Consider the following 20,683-nt stretch of genomic DNA (forward strand, 5'->3'; position numbering starts at 1 on the left):
TTGATTTGAATCACCTGGATTTAAATCAAACCCATTTTATTTATTAAGCCTTAACGTTATTGGGGTAGGAATTCTTACCAACTATACTAAAATGCTGACCCACTACTGGGCAGTGGGGAACCTGTTTAGAGCCATGGTGCCTGCTCTCAAGCCCACGGCAGCACAATAAAGAGTAGGTAGAAGAGAAAGCAAATGGGCATGGAGGCAGATTCCATTGTGAAAGAAGGTTGAGCTATTTTCATCAAATTCCAGCCTCCGGGATGATCTGTCGAAAGCTTGTGTGCACCTGAGAATTCAGGGTTCAGCTATCTGGGGAGCCCCAGTTCTCCAGCATTAGCACTACAGGGAAATAAAGAGCCCCTAAGAAATCTCAGAGTAGCACCTAGGCCTTGACCTTAGAATTGACAAGATGACATCAGAACAGAAATGGGCAGGAAAGGCAGAACTTTAGCTCCAGTCTCTGGGATCCAGCCATCTTGGCCCTTTAAAGCTTCCCACAGAACCCTGAGCAGGTAAGAGCCACTTCAGGAGAGTCCTGGGCTCCAGCCTCACAAGACTCCCCTTACTCTGATCCTCACCTTACTTTGGGACCTTGAAAATAGACCTCACCCACCTCTGGATCTGTTACATTTGCATGTGGGGGCAAGGAAGTAGGGAGATGTGGGGCGAGAGGGCGGGGAGGACAGGCAAGGAGGCCGGCCATATTGCACTTGGATTTTTCACAGGAGATCTACATGATTCTAAATCACCCGAAGGCTGTTTACTGCTGTTTACTCCGGGAGAGAGAAGGCAACAACACACGTGATGATGCCTCAAGCATCCAATAGATAGAATTACCTGTTAAGCCCAGAGATCAGATTTTTGGATCCAGTCCTAGGCTGGCACGTAGTGGGTGCTTCATAAACCAAGTCCTGACTCCAGGAGCCACAACCACCTGGCTGGGGCTCCAGGCACCCTCCCCATCTTGCAAGTGAGTCTGGCGGCCATCCAATGCTGTGGACTGAGACAAAAAGCTACCAGATTAGTCTACCAGGTGCATGGTCTTGGAGTCAGGCCGACCAGATTCAAATCTTGGTGTTGCCACTGGCTGAGTGAAGACAGCATTTAACTTCAGTGTTTCCCATCTGGAGGTTGGACCAGAATGATCTAGAAAACTAGATTCTAGAGTAGGGTTACCCGATTGAGCAAATGAAAATACAGGATGCTTATTTAAATTTGGATTTCAGATAAACACATTGAAGATACTGTCTCCTCACCCTCCCCACTCTGTGGTCCCCGCTGTATGAGCACAAGATGGTTCAGAGGGGAGAGCAGGGCTTTTCCAGGCAGAGAACAGGTTGGAATCTGGCTTCCCCTGCTAGCAGCTATCCACTTGGGAAAGCACTCTTCCCCCTTGAGGTTCTTCTCGTGTAAAGTGAGGGCAGGATAGAGAACCAGCAGTAGCCACCACGAAGACTGGGGATTTAGCAGGGGGCCTCAGTAGTTGTGTGACCTTGGGCAGGTCACTTCAAAGAGACCATGCAGCAGTAGAAACTAGGCCAGCACTGGGCACATTTCAGCACTCCACTCATGGCAGGAGTGGGTGGGAGAAAGGGAGTCTGCAAAACTTTCATGGGACCTTGAGTGCAAGTATGGCTTGGGGGCCCTCCAGCAGAGAGGGAGTAGGGTGGGAGGACCCAACAGGAGCTAACCTAGCAGAAGCACCCATTGGAAGCTAATCCAACCCAGAGAAGTCTGGCATACACTGGTCACACAACTAACCCACAAACAAATAACTTTAATTTTTTTTTTTTTTTTTTTTTTTTTGAGCAGGAGCTGGGCCTTGAGGGCCCCTGCCCCAGCCCCACGCCACGTTTATGATATAACCCATCACAGCTGGATTTAAAAAATACACAAAAAATATAATATACATTATAAAACCTAGGTTGGGTTTGGAAGTGGCCTGAGCGATATGCAAATTGTGAGGACCTTCAGGAAGCTCAGGGGCGGGTGGTGTAAGGAAGGGAAGGGGCACAGTACTTCATATGAAACTCGTGAATGCCCAGAGGCGGCTGGTAGACAGGCCAAGCTGGCAGAGGGGCCTGGGTGTTGGGAAGGGCCAGCAGGGGAAGGGTTAACCTTCAGTCCCAGAACTGATTCTGGGAAGCTGCTGTCCCAGTCCTGGGAGACTGAGATGGAGAAAAACATAAGGGAGTGGCGCCCACCAAGGGTTGACCAAACCCAAGTCTTGGGCATTAAAAAATAGCAAAGCCTTTCTGCTACCCCTTGTCCCTGGAACACTGGTCTGCCCTGAGGCTGGGGCTCCATCTTTCTACAGGACGCTCCAAGCTATTTTGGAGTCTGCCCCTGGGGGCCTTCTCCCATCAGGAAGCTGCTGACGGGCTCAGGCACTGGATCTGGGCCAGGGCGGGTTGGAGGAGGTCAGCACAGGGGCTGACAGAGGGCACCTAACAGGTGCCAAGTACCTGCTGCTCCTCTCTTCCTGCCTGGTCAGAAGCAGCTGCTCCCCTGGGAGGAGGCTCCCAACGTGGATGGCCCCAGCCCCTAGTACAGACCCTCTTTCCCATCCCCTCCAGGGAGGTAGTGTAAACCTGGGCTCTGGGGACAGGCAGCCCTGGATGAGAATTCCAACTCTGCCCCACCCTGCAAGGGTCGCTCAACTTCAAGTCTCAGCACATCATGAGACGCCAAGACCCACGACCCGTGCTCGCCTCACGCAGTCTGAGAACGGCACTGGGTACACATAGGACCTAGCACCGGGCCCGGCACACAGCAGGTGCAAGAAAGTGTGGGCCCCTCTCTTCTCAACCTAACTCCAACTCGACACTCTCCTTCCTGGGGCCTCTGCACTCTGACTCCCTCGGTCTCCGTTCCACCCTCCCCTGCCGGCCACACGTGCCTGAGCCCAAAGGGGTCCTCCCATTCACCGGAGGCTGGGCAGAGCTGGGCGATGGTTCAGCATCTAGGGCGGGCAGCCCCACCACTGAGCCCTCCTCTCTTCTCCCACAATTAAAGCGCAGAACAGTGGCAGGGAGTGTGTGTGCTGGGGGTAGGTGGGGAGGCCTCCTGGGTCCTGGGCCTGAGGCCTGGCAGGCGGGTGAGTCCTCAATCCCAGACTTCCAGGGGGGGCCAGGCAGGTGTGTGGAACAGACGCTCGTCCTGGATCCTGGTGGTGGGGGCAGAGGGTAGCCTAGTCTTTGACGAGTTTGTAGACATGGTGCTGGGCCCCGTGCTCGCTGGTGGAGACTTCGAAGACGAAAGCAATGACAAGCAGGGTCTCCTGGGAGTCCCGGCTCGTGACCACCTGGGGGCCAGGCAGGAGGATTCAAGGGGTCAGGCGGCACAGAGCCACAGGTGTAGGGGCCGAGAAGACCCTTCTCGTTTCTGGATAGCAGTCTCCTCACCTGAGCGATGGGTCTGGCCACCCCCACTTTGAGGCCCCTGTGCCCCCCATTCCCCGGCTGCCCCCCCACCCCCCCCACCTGCAGGATGGTGAAGTTCTCCAGGACGCTGTTCATCATGTACTTCTCCGGCAGGTGCTTCAGCTTGTGGATGAAATTGATCATGTACTCGCACATGGGGGAGCGGTGGATGCGGTACACGAAGCGCCCGTTCTCCAGCCTGGCATACTCCGTCTGCGGAAGGCCACGAGGAGGGCGTCACCCAGCGTGCCTGCTCCCGGCCCCACCGTGCCACCCTGGGCCCCCACTCACCTCCACCTTCTCCACCACTTGCTTGCCAAAGGAGCACACCTTGGTGGAGACGCTGATGGTCATGCTATCGGCCGAGCTATACTGGGAGCTGACCCCGTAGAAGGCTCCTGGGCCCTCCTGGATGGTGCTGTTGAGGTCGGCCTAGATGGGGGGAAGCGAGTGTGGTGTCAGGAGGGCGGAGGCCAGAGGGAGGCTTCTGGGCCTGCCACACCAGTGTTTCGCCCAAGGACCCCAGCACTCTGCCCACAGGCCACAGGGAGAGAGGGCAGGGTCAGGGGTCAGCAGGGGGACCCAGGTACGCTGCACATCTGGTGGGAGCAGAGAGGGCAGCTCACCCAGAACTTGACAAGGAAGAAGGCATTAGGGGGCCCCTTCTCATAGAGTTCCTTCAGTCCCCCTTTTTTCTCTGGGAACTTGTCATAGATCTGACGCACGTCGACGGCCTCCAGAGGCGGGTCCGAAAAGGCAGGGTTCGTCTGGCCGATGTGCACAAATAGGTGTTTGCTGTACTGTGGGGAGGGCCCAGTACTGGGTCAGGAGAGCACTCAAGTGTGCAGGCCTGAGAGCTGCAGGGGACAGAGCCGCCCTGTGGCTTCCCCACCCCAGGACCCTGAGCCGTGGCCCTGGACCGCCATGCCAGGGTCTCTCCATGATTGCACAAACCCTCACCCCCACCCCCACCCCCAGCCACATTACCGTGTCAGGGTCTCGCTGCACCTCCATGAAGGCAGAATACTCGAGGAGCCGCAGCCGGGAGGAAGCGATGGTGCGGTCCTGCCACACGGGCACAGAGGCAGCAGCTGGGGGGAGCGGGGTCAGGGGCTCGTAACCTGGGAGGGCGAGATGGACCCTCATCTGCATGGCTGTGTGTGCGTGGTTACACATAGAGCCGCCTCCAGCTGCGCAGAGCATTGTGCAAACTAGAAAATGGCACCCCTTTTGGGTAGGAACACGGGTTGGATTTTGACTCCCTTTCCACGGCTTCTTGCACAGTGTACAACCTGCACAACTGTTTGCAGTGGCCCCAGTAGTACATAGCAGTGGAATTTTTATATCACTATTAACATGTATTCAAACAGAAAATGCAGGCAAGTAAAAAGGGAAAAATAGGGGTGCCTGGCTGACTCAGTCAGAAGAGCATATGACTCTTGATCTCGGAGTCATGGGTTCGAGCCCCACATTGGATGTAGAGATTACTTAAATGAATAAAAAATTTTTAAAATAGGGAGAGTAAAAATTACCCAGGATCCCAACACCTAGAGAGAGTGAAATTCTGTTAAGATGTTGGTGTGTTTCCACGTGAGAATTTTATATATATATATATATATATATATATATATATACACACACACACACACACACACACACACATATATAAATGTTGTATTTTTGTTGGTGTGTACTAGTTAGTAGCAGAGTTCTGGAAGCAACACTATAAAAGGTGAGGGGCCTATTCCTGTACCAATCCCCTATAGACACCACCCACTTCTCCCTCCCAGCGTAAACACAGGCACAGCCTTGCTGCCCCCCTCGCCCCCCCCCCGCCCCCGCTCTTCTCAGCAGATGGGGAGGGGCAGAGGGGAGTCGGTGGCAATGTTGTGTGGGGAACTTACTGCTGAGCGTTGGCGGCAGGGGCGGCTGGATGGGGTAGGCTGGTTGTGCAAAGGGCTTGATGCTGCAGACAGGAGGAGCACAGCCTGGTTAGAGGGTCACCCCTAAGCCCACCTTCCACCTGGTCCAGTCACTTGGAGGAGTCTCATCTGGTCTCAATAGGGAGCCACCCAGCCTTTCTGCAAAGGCCCAGAAATGCATGCTGACAAGCGAACTCACCAGCTTTTTGTCTTCTCCGCATTTTAGCATTTGTGAAATCCTGCTGTGTCTCACAACTGATGTGCACATTTAATGTAGCCTTTTGACCCCACCCCGAGCTGCTCATTAAACTGAGGGTGTGTCTGAGGATGAAAGTCCTCTTAGAATTGAGGGAACCGAGTTCACTCGACTACCTGACGTGCTGACTAGGGGACCGACTGGGAGAGCAACTGAATGAGAAGGAGCTGAAGGACAGGCGACAAGTGGGTGCGTGGGTTGATGAGTGAACACACACATGAATGAATAGACAGATGCACTGCTCTCTTGCTGGTGCTCTCCATCCTCTGTTTTCGCATTAAAACTTTGCCCAGCTGTTGCTGGAACCCTGATCAAAGGGGAAGATGACTGTCAGGGACGAGGGTGTGGGAAGGATGTGCCACAATACTCACTCCTGAGAGGGTCCAGGCTGCTGTCCCAGGAGAGGGGGGCTGCTCCAGAACTGCAGAGATGGGACAAAGCCCAGCGGCCCCTCAGCATCCACGACCCCCACCACAGCCCAGCCCTGAAGGCACTCCCTCACCTCAGCCCCACCTCCCAGGCCCCCTGTACCCGTGAGGAAGTGGAGAAGACGGCCTGGGGCAGAGGGGAGGGTGGGCTGAACTTGTTCTGTAGGACGCTGGCAGAGACAATCTGGGCGGATGACATGGATGCCATGCTCTGGAGGGCTTTGTCCTTGGAGACCTGGTCCTGGGGAGGGGAGAGGCAGTGTGAGGCCAGGCCAGAGACAGGGTTGGGGTTTGCCTCAGGGCCCCTCCCAGGCCCTCAGGGCTCTGCTATGCGGGCTCAGGGGAGTCCCAGCCCCCACCTGGGCCGGTCTCCTAAGTGTCCATCACCCCTCTGAGCACAATCCTTGGTGAGAAATAATTTTACTTTATTCTGTAACCCAGTATATACCCAAACGCTTCCCCTTATGCTGTGTGTCATGCACTCATATTTTCTATTCTGTTTCATCAGCGGTTCTCAAAGTGTGGTCCATGAACCAACAGCACCAGGATCACCTGGCAGCTTGTTAGAAACGCAAATTCTCAGGCCTCAGCCCAGACCCACTGAATCAGAAACCCTGAGGGTGAAGTCCAGAAATCTGTCTTCGACCAGCCCTCCAGGCGATTCTGATGCAGGCTCAAGTTTGAGAACCACTGTCAGTGTTCATTTTCAAAGCATGCTGGTCGCAACCTATTCAATGGATTTCACAATTCACGATTTGAAGATCCTGTATTAGGTGCTCTCCCCCCATCTCCCACCCTGGGGAGGGGCAGGCTACTTACCAGGTTCATGGCCTGTGAAGGAGAGGGAGGTGGATTAGAAGAGGCACACATGAGGGCCATGTAGGGTGGGGACCTGTCTTCTCACCCTCCTCCGCTCAACGGCCACCTGGCTCTCGGGTCTGAGGAACCCAAGGGAGCTCAGAGGCCGCTGTGGACCCTCACCCCACCCCACTGCTACCCAGAGCGAGAGCTTGCCAGTGGGCATGCCCTGGAAAGAGCAGAATGAGGGAGGGCATGCTGGAGACCTAGATGGTGGACCAAGCTGGTGCCCTGGGGGGCTGCCCAGGTCCTCTGGAGCTGTGATACAGGCATGGGGCCGAGAGCGGCAGGCTTAGTCTGCTGGGCAGCTATGAAGTAAGGGGAAGGCACAGCCTACGGGGGCCCTGAGCCCTATGCTCTGGGATCCTCAGCCGTAAGGCAGTCAGGATTGAGCATCAGGATTGAGCGTCCAATGCAAGGAACAGCCATGCCCACCACAACAGCTCTGCCAGCCGATGCCCCCGTGTCTCCCCCCTGCCCACCGAAGGCCCCATGCAATTAACAAGCAGCAATTAGGAGGAAGGAGAAAAAGGAAAACGAAGAAGAGAGGTGAGCCGCAGTGGCCCCAGATGGTCTTCCTCTCCCTCACTGTAGGGCTGGCGGTCCCCCTGGGCTTCTGCCTAGTTTCCAGAGGCTGTGGCCCTCTGTAGCCTGAAGTGGCCTTTAGACTTCATGCTGCTGTTTGTGTTTCTGAGACACCCTCCACCCCTCCATACTCTTCAGCCACCTGTCTGCCCTGGGCTGGTCTCAGAAAACAGCAGGGCCGGGCCAAAAGGTGGGGACCCCCTACCTTCAGCTTGGACTGAATCTCTCGAGATTTCCGCCTGGCTAGAACCTGCAAGTGGCTAGAGACCTGTAGAAAGAGAAAGAAAGAGAGAAAAAGAGCAGAAGGGGCAGAAGAAGAGGCAAGAACGGAGCTTCAGCCAGAAAGGAGGCACAGTGGGGCCAGAGAGCCCGCCGAGGCAGAGGCCTGAGCTGCGCGGAGATAGCGGTGGAGGTGCCGAGGAGGGACTGGAGGCCCTAGTCAGGCGCCCAACATACCTTGATGCCAACCTGGTACTCCCGCACCTTCTTCCGAGCTAGAACCTGTATGTGGCTGGACACCTAGGGGCCGCCCCGCGCCCCGTCAGAGAGGAAAACACAGAGAGTGAGGAGGCACGGCATGGGGCGGCCATGGGCAAGGAGCACCCCAGCCCTCGTCTCTGGGGCCAAATGGAAGTGGGGGAAACTATGGGGCCCTGAGCCCTGCCAGTTCTTTGCTCTCTTCTTGGCCCTGTTTTGATCAAGAGCCTATGGTAGCCTCCAGGACCACCATGTACAGTTGTATAGGTTGATCACTGCACAAGAGAACCTAAGTCAGCAAGGACTCGGGGCACCTGAATGGCTCAGTCAGTTAAACGTCTGACTTTGGCTCAGGTCATGGTCTCAATGTTCATAGGTTCAAGCCCTGCGTCAGGTAAGATCTGTGCTGACAGCTTGGAGCCTGGAGCCTGCTTCTGATTCTGATGCTGTGTCTCCCTCTCTCTCTGCCCCTCCCCTGCTCATGCTCTGTCTCTCCCTCAAAACAAAACAAAACAAGGGGCGCCTGGGTGGCGCAGTCGGTTAAGCGTCCGACTTCAGCCAGGTCACGATCTCGCGGTCCGTGAGTTCGAGCCCCGCGTCGGGCTCTGGGCTGATGGCTCAGAGCCTGGAGCCTGTTTCCGATTCTGTGTCTCCCTCTCTCTCTGCCCCTCCCCCGTTCATGCTCTGTCTCTCTCTCTCCCAAAAATAAATAAACGTTGAAAAAAAAAAAAACCCACATAAAAAACATTTTCAATCAATCAATCAATCAGCAAGGACTAAAATCCAGCCCAAGGTCTGCTGCTCAAGTTATGTGCCCTGGAGTAGGGCTGCCTCTAACCCAGAAGGGTATCTTTTTATTTTTCTAAAACAGGATGACTTTTTCTCTCTGATGTCTTCAGAGGAGACAGTTTCTCTCTCTCTCTTTTTTTAAAATGTTGATTTATTTTTGAGAGAGAGAGAGAGAGAGAGCAGGAGGGACAGAGAGAGGGAGACAGAGGATCCAAAGCTGCTCCACGCTGTCAGCACAGAGCCCTATCGATATGGGACTTGAACTCAAGAAATGTGAGATCATGACCTAAGCCAAAGTCGGATGTTTAACCGACTGAGCCACCCAGGTGCCCCTTTCTCTTTTTAAAACAGATTTATGTATGTATGTACATATGTATGTATTTAAGTAATCTCTGCACCCAATGTGGGGCTTGAACTAGTGACCCCGTGATGAGATCACATGCTCTACTGACTGAGCCAGCCAGGTACCCTGAGACTTTTTTCTGATTGTCATCACCAATGGCCATAATGCTCCTGCGGGCCATCAGATTATATATCGAGGCCATATCCTCTATGAAAGATCTCCCCCTGTACCACCGCCTACATCCTGTGTCAACCCCAACAGCTTGCCAGCCTATAAAACCAGGCCTGGCCCTGCTCCTGCTTTGCTCATCAGCTTCCTCCCCCAACATACCTTCCTTCCCCTTGGACAAATATATGGCCATATATATATCTATACACATACACACACACACACACACACACACACACACACACACACACACAGTAGGTGCCCTTAATAGCATTTCTTCTCCAGCGTATTACAAGGGTCTAACCCTAAGCCTGAGAGAACCTAAAGGTCACTGTTTTCCCACGAAACACAAGGGGACACATGGATCCTTCCAGGATGCTTCACACGGGCATTATCAGCAATGGCTGTGGGCTTTCTTTGCAAGTTGTTTTCATCCCCACAAAGAAACTGTTTCTTTTTCTTTTTAATCATATACTGCAAGTTACTGTATAAGTGATGCTGGGCAGCCCTCTGCTACTGGGTTAGGGTCCAGGCTGGGTGTTCCTCGTGCTGCCTCACCGTGCACAGCAATCAGACACGCGTCCGGTGAGATTACTGATCGCCCCATATCATGACAATACGTGATGCTTCGTGGGCACAGCTATTACTGCCGTCAGCATTTCACACTTCCCTCATCTGACCTTCACAGCGACACAGACAAGTCAGTACTCACATCATCCCTCGAGTTACAGATGATGAAACCAAAGCACAGAGAGGTGAAGCAGCTTACCCAAGGTCACACAGCTGGGGGCTAGAGCTGGGATTTGAACCGAGGTGGCCTGAGTCCAGAGCCCACTTGCCACCAAGCTGTGCTGCCAGGATTCTCTGGACCCTTAGCACAGAGGACCACCGCCGAATGCTCAACTCGGTGACAGCTGGAAGTCACATGGAACTTAATCCTAATATAATGCTTAGCTGTTTTTTCAATGTGGAGGCATTGTACTTGCTATTAATTGCTGTACGTGCCTGTAAAAACCCTAAAACCACATTTTTAAACCAAAAGTAAAATAAAAACAACCAAAGAAAACCCCTGCCTGTCATCTGGTTGCTCTTGGCGACACATAAAGACGTGCTTAGTCCTCACAACCATAGGATGGGTCTGTCTGTCTTATCTATCTATCCATCCATACATCTATTTTTTTAAGATTTTATTTTATTTTATTTTGTTAGTTTCTTGTCCATTTATTTATTTTGAGAGAGATTGAGAGCACGCAAGCACGAGCAGGGAAGGGGCAGAGAGAGAGGGAGAGAGAAAATTCCAAGCTGGCTCAGCGTACAGCCTGATGTGGAGCTCCAGTCCACACACCATGAGCTCATGATCGCAGCCAAAATCAAGGGTCAGACGCTCAACTGACTGGGCCACCCAGGCAACCTGAATTTTATTTTCTTAAGTAATCTCCACACCCAACGTGGGGCTCAAACTCATAAGAGATGGGTCCTCTTTTACAGAGATCTTAGACATCAGAGTTCTAGGAAAGAATCAGGTTAGAGGAACGCTACCCTTGCAAAATGACCAAATTTTTAAATTCTGAGCTTGCCACCAGCTGGCCTGTAACACATCATCATACAGCCAGCCTTCCTGGGATACCTGGCCAGGAGCAGGTACAATGTTCCTCTGAATCAAAAGGCTCTACTACCCTCCCTACACCTCAGGTCAAAGGGACTGAGCCTAAAGGTCCCTTGACCCCTTCCCACTCTGACAAACACGTTCCTATAAACATTTCTTTCGGTGAAGCAGGAGACAGTGCCCTTCTCCTGTGTCTGCAATGGCTTTCTGTTTAGTCTTTTTTTAAAAAATTAAGTTAGCTCTACACCCAACATGGGACTTAAAGTCACAACCCTGAGATCAAGGGTCACAAGGTCTTAGGGGCACGGGGGGGGGGCGGGGCTCAGTTGGTTGAGCATCCGACTTCTGTTCAGGTCATGATCTCACGGTTTGTGGGCTCGAGTCCCACTTTGGATACTCTGTCCCCCTCTCTCTGCCCTTCCTCCGCTTGTGCTCTCTCTCTCTCAAAAATAAATGAAAAAAAAAAAAAAAAAAAAAAAAAAGAGTGGCATGCTCCTCCAACTGAGCCATTCAGGAGCCCTGGCTTTCTGCTTATAAAGACAGAATAATAACAGCATTAGCAGCGGCAAATTCTTCTACAGTGCCCACTCTGTTCTAAGTGTCTTCACATAATAGCTAATTTAATGGCAGAGGAAGAGCCTGAGAGGCAAAGTACCCCTTCCCGGCAGGTAGCGGCGAGGGTATCTGAACTTGGGGGCATGATTAGTCAGCACCTCTGACAGTCAGTCCCAGGCCCCTGGGAACAGGGCCCTTGTCTGCCTGGTTCCCTGCCGTATCCCTCATGCCTAGAATATAGTAAGTAGTAGCTCACTGATTCGCTAAATGAGTAAATGCGGTGCAGTATGAACTGGCCCAGGGAAAGTGGTTAATAAAGGCCTGAACAGGGGTGTTTAAGTGTCAGATGGCTCAGTCGGTTAAGTGTCTGACTTCCGCCCAGGTCATGATTTCACGGTTTGCGAGTTCGAGCCCCACATCAGGCTCTGTGCTGACAGCTCAGAGCCTGGACCCTGCTTCAGATTGTCTCCTTCTCTCTCTCTGCCCCTCCCCCACTCACACTCTGTCGTCTCTCTCTCTAAAAAATAAACATTAAAAACAATTTTTAAAAAAATAATAAATGCCTGAATAAACGAGGGAGGTTCCTGCTCCCACACTGAGGGGGTGGACTCAAAACCTTCCTTTGAGACAACAGGATGGGACAGGTCAGCTCTGTCATATGCACATGGGGATCCGGGGAGGTGGGTGCAAGGTCCAAACCCCACCAGACAGGGAGGTTAGAAGAGCTGAGGATCAGAGGCGGCTTCCGGTCCTCCCGTCTGTGCGCCCAGCCTGCCTCTCTCCCAGGCACCCCACACGGAACCCACCCCAACCAGCTCCCTTTCAGGGCTCCCGTCAGCACACAGCTGCCCTCCCTGGCCCGGGGAGCCACCCGATCATCTCTCCATGCTGCCACCACTACCCTCACCATTGCCACTACCCAGGCCGCCATCGCTGTGGATCTAGGTCCCCGCCTCTGCCTGGCCCTCCCTGATCCACTGCCCCAGCTGCTCCAGGGCCAACATTCCTCGACAGCTGCCACCTGCCACTCCCTGTTCTATTCCCTTCCGTGGACCCAGCTGCCCGGAGGGGAAACCTGTCCCTCAGGCCTCCAGCCACCATCCTCGGCTCTTCCCGCCCCTCTCCCCACCCACCGCGCTGCTGACTGGTGGCTCTTTCCTGCCCGGTGGGTTCAGTCCGGGGTCCACCCCCTACCAGCCACGTGACCTTGAGGAAGTTACTTATCTTCCCCACGCCTCAGTTTTCTCATCTGTAAAATGGAGGTAATTACTATACCCACCTCATAAGGTTACTGTGAGGAATAAATACATTAATATAGAGTAAGCCCTGTATGGGTTCCCAATTATGATACATCTATCCAACTTCCTCAGCCTAGCAGAATCCTTTCTGCTTCTTCTGCCTGCCTAAATCCCAAGTTCCTACTTAAAAATGCATCTTGGGCGATACCTCCTCCAGAAAGCCTCGGCGGCCCCCCTCCTCCCTTCCCCTGCCCGGTCCAGGTCAGACCCTGTCCACCCGCCCACACTCTTTCGTTGGCCGTGCCGCCCTGCTCCGCACTCCTGTCCCTGCAACCGTCTGTCTCGCTGGCTGGTCAGTGGGCCACTCAGGGCGGTGACCACGCGCCGCTGAGGCTGCCCCACGGGGCTTCTCGGAGGTCACTCAGGTTGGGGTGGTGGTGGCCGGTCAGAGAGGACAGTGCCCCTTTCTCTACGACAGCGGCAAGAGCGGCCTGGGGAGGGTGTGTGGGCGGCGGGGATGCAGCACCTGTGTCTCCCTACCTGTTTTCTCGTCCGCGTCTTCCCCGTCCTCAGTTTGATGTAGCGCGCAATCAACTCATTTCGACCTGGATTGGGGCGAGAGAAGAATGAAGAGAGGCCAGGACCCGCCCTTCCCCGCCCCAAGCTGGGAAACCCACCGGCCTCTCCCCCAACGCTGCTCTTCTGTTCCCTCCCCCGACCCTCTTCACTCCAGCCGCCCCGCAAAGGCACGAGCGGGGCAGACGAGCGGGGCAGACGGAGGGTAGGGGGAGTCCCAGATGCTCCCGCACTGCCCTGGGGGAGTGAGTAGGGGGCAACAGAGTGGGAGGAGGAAGGTGGGGCAATGTCAGGCCGCCTGACAGGTTTCCCTGCAGACAGACAGGGGCAGGTGCGGCCAAAGTGCGGCAGGACAGCTGGGCTGCTCACTCCTAGCCCCAGCAGCCCTTCCTTCCTCCCGGTGCCTGTCACCAGTGTTCACGTGTGAGTGAGGCCTGCCGCAGGTGGCACACGTCCCCAAGGGTGTCTGATGGAGTTCTGGATAGGCTCCTGTCCTAGCTGTCCTTGCCATGAGGAGAGACCCTGGACAAGTCCCTCTCCTTCTCTGGTGAAAGAGGCAGGAAGGACCCGATGGTCTCCACCACACCTTCTACCCTGACAGCCTGTGTCAAGATGGCACTGAGCACATCACTGTGTCCTCGAGCCTGTCACCGCCATGACACGGCTTACCAGTGTCTCTCCTGACTTGTTGAGATGCCGGCAAATGCTTAGCCAATACCTTTTATCCCCCAAATCCAGGCTCCCTGGCCCCCAACCCCATCACCTCCCCAGAAGGGCCACATTCTCCAAATTCCTCTTCCATGACAGAACCAGCCCCACTGCCCCTCCCTTCCTGCCTGCCCCTCTCCACCCCACTCCCTCCGCCCTGTCTAAAAATACCCTGTGGGGCTGCCCCAGCCATCTGGGAGGTAGCAGTAGGGACAGGCAGCCCCCGCCCTATGGAAGCGCTCTGGAACATCGGCCTGCCCACGAGTGGGCTCTGGGGCTAGGGCGAGCATGGCACAGAGGGTGGGGACAAGGGACACTGCAGTCCTTACCACTTGGCCCAGCTGTCTCCTTCCTGGCCCCCGTCACGGTCATGGACGCTGGGAGGGGATGGGCTGAGGGCTTGCCTCAGTCAGCCATAGGCCGTCAGGGAGGGTTGGAGGGAGTCGGCAAGGAGCCAGGCCCAGAAGGGTTGAGTTATCCCAAAAATGCAGCTCTGGGAGAGCCCTCTCAGGGCTGGACAAGAGGGGGACACTCCCTTCTGGAGGCAAGGGATGGGCAAGGTGGCAGAGAGCAGGCCAGGAGAGCAGGAGACACTTGGGAGGTGGTCTGAGGAATGAAGGCGTCTCCTGGTCTCTCCAGCCCTCTTCCTAACCCAGGCTCCTGTCGCCGTGTGGCCTCCCACCAGCGCGCAGCGCCCCCATCCCACACCCAGGAACTGGAGGGAACTCGCCAGTAGGACACCCCAGGTCTTACCCTGGGGCTTCCCCACCCTCTGTGGGGAAAGACCTTGTCCCAGGCCTAGCCTGGAGCACACTGGACTGACCCAGTTTCCTGTGTCCACTGAGTCACCCTGAAACCTGTAGGCCAGCAGGGGGAGGAGAGGAGGAGCCGCCGGGGGTGTCAAGGTGTGGGCCTCACTCTGGTGGAGGGGGCGAGCCTGGCTTGTTTATGAGGAGGATCCAGACACACAGGCTTACACGCCCAGACTCGCCCGTGGCAGGCTGGCGGCCTCACAGGACTTCACCAAACCGGTTGGGTGAGGGGGCAGAGAGCAGGGGGAGGTGCCAGGGAGGGCCAGGCCACCTCTCCGGTCCTGTCCAGTGTCCCCGTGCCTCCCCGCACGCACCGTACATCTTGCCCTCGTCTGACAGGATGATCTTGCGGCGGCCGCAGGGCGGGTAGATGGCCAGGGCCTCCTGGAAGCTCTGCTCGATGTCGGGGCTCCACACACCCTCCGCGTCGTTGTCCAGCCCCTTGTCCAGGCCCTCGGGCCCATCCTCCCGGGCCTCCCCGGGGCTGCTGCTGGCATTCCAGCTGTTGGACGCTATTGTGCTGGTTGCTCTGGGCTCTGGGCCTGAGCCCGCTGGGCAGCCGGAGCCTGTGGGGCAGACACAGAGGAGTTAGGGCCAGGCTTCTCCCAGATCCCAGCAATCTCCCACCCCAGGGGCAGGTGCTCCAGGGCAGGGTGGAGGTAACCAGAGGTTATGCCTGTTCAGCGCTGTGTGACCTTGACCGAGCTACATCACCTCTCTGAGCTTTCGGTCCTATAAGACAAGGAAAAGGTCTCCTTGAGGTTGTAAGGGAAATGAGATCATGACAAAGTACCAACCCCCAATGCCTGACTCATAAAACACGCGAGACATAGTCTTGGTGGTGATCGATAACAACAATAATAATGCCTGTATCTACACGGCACTTTTGTGGGGAAGAAGCACATTCATATTCATTTAATCCTCAAAGCTAAGGCAGGGAGGGCAAGGACTGGTGCCCATTATTCAGATGAGAGACTGAGGCTCCCAAGGTTATGCGGCTGCCAAAGGCATCGTGACAAGTGGAGAGGAGAAACAGGAGTGGGGCCCGGTGTGTCTGCAGCTCTCAGAGGGGCTGCTCGGCTCTGACTCTGCCTGCTCCTCCTCGGGTCTTGGGCATCCCCAGCCAGGGACCCCCCCCCCCCCCCCGCCACCTCCTCAATCTCCCCCTGCCCCAGTGCAACCCTGCTGAAGACCCATTATGCGGGATGGGGAGGGTCCCTGATCCAGGAAGGGTGTGGTTGTGACTTCCCTAAAAGATAACTCACAAGGAACCTAAACATGGGGGCTGGGACTGTCCCAGGAATTGCGAGGAGGGAGGGATGCTGGTTGGCAAGGGAGCAGCTGAGAAGGTGCCTGGCCAACAGCCTTGCTCAACCCCACTGGCTCCTCCGTCCCACTTCCTGTTCCTGCACCTCCCGGCCCCACAGCAGCCCATAAACCACCCACACGCCTGCCCCTGCCCTGGCCCACATTGCAGATGGGCCAGGGCTCTGTAAACTCTGAGTTCCCTGCACACGCCAGACTGGGTTATTAACTTAGACCGCACCCGGCAGTGCCCCCAACACACACAGCTCCAAGGCTCACCCCCAACCCCCTTCAGCCTCAGACTCTGCGTGGCCAATGCATTATCAGGGTCCTGGGAGCCTTGGAGCCCAAGAGGGCTACATCCAAGGACTTTGCTCTGGCCTGCAGGGAAAGCGGGGGGTGGGTAGGGTAGGAAAGAGATATGGAGACCCCTCTGCAGCCAAGGAAGAGAATTCTTTCCCCTCAGACAAGAATTCTAGGTCCTGCCAAATGGGTAGAGGGTCCTTTCTGCAGGGCCACCTGTTTAGGGAGGCTTGAAGAGTGTGGCTAGTGGCAAAGGATGGGGAGGGCCTAGGAGGCCTGAACGTCAGAAGGATATAGACTTAAGATTACTAATGAGGGGCGCCTGGGGGGCTCCATCAGTTAAGCGTCTGACTTCAGCTCAGGTCATGATCTCACGGTTCGTGGGTTCGAGTCCCATGTTGGGCTTTGTGCTGACAGCTCGGATCCTGGAGCCTGCTTCGGATTCTGTGTCTCCCTCTCTCTCTACCGCTTCCCTGCTTGTGCTCTGTCTCTCTCTCTCACACACACAAAAATAAACACTAAAAAAAATTTTTTTTAAATAATAAACATTAATATTAAAAAAAAAAGACTACTAATGAGAGCACCTGTTATATGGCAGGCACCGTTCTGGGATTTTACACGCATTGATTCATTCAATCCTCAAAATAACCCATGGGGTAGAGACTATGACTAGTCCCACTTTACAGATGAGGAAACCAAAGAACAGAGAGGTTAAGCAACTTGTCAGACACACAGCTAGTAAGTGCTGGAGCTGGGCTCTGAGCGTACGCAATCTGGCTTCAGTCCCTTAACCAAGGGGATGAAGCTGAGAAGCCTCACCACCTTGAGCCAGAAAGGAGGCCCAGCTATCATGGCAACTGCTCTGAGCCCACCCAGTGGGGTCCAGACCAGGGGCCTCCCCCCAGCCCAAGTAGCTGGGGCAACTTCAAGGACACCCATATTCCTGAAGCCCTTTCTGTGAGGCCTCCAAGACCAGGAGGAACAGCTCTCCCACACCAGAGGGGTGGCCAGGGAGAGAGGAAGCCATGCTCCTGACCAGTGAGACGGCCAACTCCTCTACTCCCAGCCTGTCTCTCCCCACCGGAAGTTATATCCCCATCCCTTCCTTAACTCCTGAGGCCACGTTCTTGGAATAAAAATGTGAGAGGGCAGAGACTCAAGACTGGAGACCCAGTGACTCCCGTATTGAGGTAGTTGAGATGCAGGGCCTCCTCCCAGATCCGACACTGCCACAGGCTATGAGGGGAGGCAGAAGAGGGGCTACAGTGGGCTAAGACCCCTCCCAACAGAGTCCTCAACGCATTTCCCCCCAAATCCTTTCCTGAGGCCTCCCTCGGAGCAGCAGGGGCCCAGCGCATGGGGGGCCCTGGCAGCCCCAGACTTTTTACAGCAATTTTCCTGCCTCCCCCAAGTCTCTGCCCGCCTCCCCTCTTCCAGGCGGTGGCCCCCCCCCTTCTCGGGGTGATGTCAGCCCCGCCCCGCCCCCCGCAGGAGCACTGTGGCCAAATATGGCGAACACAGCAGTGCTTGGGAGCTGGGACAGACTGGGGGGGCGGGGCGGCGGCCCCTGGCTGGGACCGCTGGCAGCTGGTGAGGGGGAGGGGAGCCCAGGGGGCGGCTGCAAGGACGAGTCAAGGAGACAGTGGGACCACCGTCCCTTCCGCTGGCTCATAGGCACCGGCAAGGCTCACTTTCTAGGAACACTCCTGTGGGCACAGGCGCCAACACAGGGGCCCACAGGTGACCCCTGCCCCACACAGCCACGCACAGGTATGCTGTGTGGGTGCCTGGACTGACATCCAAATGAGAATGTCCGTACCCCCCAGGCTGAGGCACACCCGTGGGCGTCAGCGAGCAGGCAGCTGCGCCAGGCAGGGGGCTGAGCTGGGGTCTCTGTCCTAGGGCAGCGCTCAGGAGTCTAGGCCAGCTGCTCTGGTCTTCCCAGAGTTATTGCTGTGGGTTGAGGACCGAACCTCGGACCCTCACACCACTGGGGACCCAGCTCCGGGGCCGCGGGCTCTTCAGACGGCTGCAAGCTGGACACGTGTGGGGCTCAGGCACGGTGGAGGGAGGAACGGAGAGGGGTGCCCTGGGGTGAGAGGCAGCCGGGGGCAGGGTCTCCTCCCCGCTGTGAAGAGTGGGGTGGGGAGGGATGGCAGCCCCCAGCTGCTTGTCGGTGCTCACCCAGCCATCCAGGGCGTCTGCCTGCTGGACTGGGCCACCAAGAGGGGTGGGAGACAGGGAGGAAGACCTGAGTGAGGGGCAAGGGGGTGGGGTAAAGTAGACAGAGACAGATAGACAAGACAGACAGACAAGAAAGACAGACAAGGGAGACAGGAGAGTCCCAGAGAATAAGAGACAAAACCCCCACAAAACCTTGGAGTGAGACCCAGAGAAGGACAGATCCAGAGAGAGACAGAGCTGGACCCAGAGACAGTGACCAACAGACCCAGACAGATAGAGACCAAGATCCGGAGAGACAGAGGCACACAGCTGGGGGGGGGGGGGGGGGGGTGAGAGAGGCAGGGAGGGGAAATATCAATAAACTCAGAAACAGTCGGGCAGGGAGGGAGGGGAGGAGCTGGCAACAGAAAGACCCAGAGTTCAGGACAGACCTAGAAGGAAGGAGTGGCAGGGAAGCCACAACAGGGCCAGGGCCAGGGCATCCCAGTCCTGTCCCATCTGCTCCGTCCCTCTTAGAGACCACCTCCTATCTCCCTCTGCAGTGGCCCTTTACTACTGCAGGCTGTGGCCCACTGCCTTTACCCCCGGTCTGACCAGCCATTCCTGCTTCCACTGTCTCAGGGCCCTCAGCCTTCAGAGGTCAGAGGTGCCTCTGGTGGTGGCAGGGATGGGAGCTGGGAGCTAGGAGCTAGGAGGCTGGGTGAGCAGGCTTTGGGGCCCTGGGGGAGATAAGGGGCACCCTGCTGCCCACTCCCCACCCTGGGGCCAGATTGCTGGAATAACTGGCTGGACAGCTCCAGTGATGGGAGGCCAGAGCTGGGCAGCCACACGCACGGGCCCTAGGCCCCCACCCCCACGGGGCCCGCAGCCTCCAAACCACCCAGCCCACACCTCCCTTTCAAGCGAGGAGAGGAGAGAGCTCCCCCAGACTGCCCTGACTGGGGATTCAGACAAGGCCAGTCGAGGCAGGTGGGTGTTGTCCCCACGTCCCCCTGCCCCCTCCCTTCCATACCAGCCCCACTGGGAGGACGAACTAGCCCAGTGACCCTCCTGGATTAGGGGCCAGCCGCTGTCCACTTCTGCAGGGACCACAGGGCCTCCCCGTGCTCTCACTCGGAGTGAGAACATTGGTCAAAAGGCAGAGAACATTGGTCAAAAGGCAGAGGGATTTTAGTGAAATCAACAGTTGCACCCCCAATCTCCCACCCCCAACCCTGGGCTGGGCTGACCCGCCAGGGGGTTGAGGATGGGAGGGCAGTTGATGAGGGCTAAGGGAACCTCCCCACCCCCTCTGCCTTTCCCTGCTTCCTTCTCACCCGCCCCCACAGCGGGGCCAGCTGTTCTCCAGCTGCCAGAAGCTCCCACCCTAGAAGTAGCCATGCTCCGGTTGGGACTGCAGAGGGGGCAGGAGGGGGATGGTGCCTGCCTCCCCCACCTCCAGCACAAGGACCCCTGAGGGACCCGGCCAAGTGGCCACACCCTGCCAGGCTGGGGAGGGAGTACCCTCCTCCCTGGAGTAGGGTACAGATTTTTACAGGAGGAAGCAATTTGCAGAGCCCTAGGAGGGAGGTGGGGAGGCCTCCTCCCCTCTCTCCGGCTTATTAATGTGCTTCCAATTTGGGAATCAAGACTCTCTACACCCACCCCCACTACGCAGGGCACAGGCTTCCTGGGGTACAGAGGGGGCAAGCAGCCCCCCAGGCTTCCTTCCCCAAAGCTGATCCTCACTGTCCCAGCGCTGCGCCCCCCCCCCACCCGTGTAGGGGAGTGGGAGGTAGAGTCTCAGCGACCTCAAACCTCTGCAGAGAGAAGGGGCCCAGTGACCAGACCTCCCTTCACCCCTACTCTGGGACTCTGTCCTGTCTCATCTTTTTTTTTTTTTTTAACTAAGTAATCTCGATGCCCAACGTGGGACTCAAACCCATGACCCCCGAGATCGAGAGTCACATGCTCCCACTGACTGAGCCAGCCAGGCATCCCTGTCTCCTCATCTTGTCCCACTGCAGCGAAGACCAGGAATCCAGCTGGTGGGTAGGGGCAGGGAGGCAGCCAATGGGTAGCTTGGGCAAGTGGGTTTCCCAGTTCATTCACATGCCCACGGCCCGCCTCAGCCTGCCTGCACCCAGGCCCCTGGTACCCTGTGTCACG

General features: G+C 56.2%; 1 protein-coding gene across 1 annotated transcript in view; it reads right to left on the reverse strand.

Annotated features, from left to right (window-relative positions):
- Nucleotides 1–20,683, reverse strand: part of TEAD3 (TEA domain transcription factor 3) — a 25,807-nt gene continuing 5,124 nt past the window's right edge. The window contains exons 3-14 of the mRNA XM_043593155.1: nt 15,058–15,309; nt 13,188–13,252; nt 7,677–7,739; nt 6,848–6,859; nt 6,132–6,269; nt 5,972–6,021; nt 5,327–5,388; nt 4,410–4,543; nt 4,049–4,222; nt 3,714–3,854; nt 3,483–3,635; nt 1–3,304 (exon numbers count right to left, since the gene is read on the reverse strand). Coding sequence (XP_043449090.1) covers nt 3,191–3,304; nt 3,483–3,635; nt 3,714–3,854; nt 4,049–4,222; nt 4,410–4,543; nt 5,327–5,388; nt 5,972–6,021; nt 6,132–6,269; nt 6,848–6,859; nt 7,677–7,739; nt 13,188–13,252; nt 15,058–15,309 — 1,358 coding nt within the window. The 3' untranslated portion in view covers nt 1–3,190. The remainder of the gene's footprint in view (nt 3,305–3,482; nt 3,636–3,713; nt 3,855–4,048; nt 4,223–4,409; nt 4,544–5,326; nt 5,389–5,971; nt 6,022–6,131; nt 6,270–6,847; nt 6,860–7,676; nt 7,740–13,187; nt 13,253–15,057; nt 15,310–20,683) is intronic.

Source organism: Prionailurus bengalensis, chromosome B2, assembly GCF_016509475.1.
Source record: "Prionailurus bengalensis isolate Pbe53 chromosome B2, Fcat_Pben_1.1_paternal_pri, whole genome shotgun sequence".
Taxonomy (NCBI): Eukaryota; Metazoa; Chordata; class Mammalia; order Carnivora; family Felidae; genus Prionailurus; species Prionailurus bengalensis.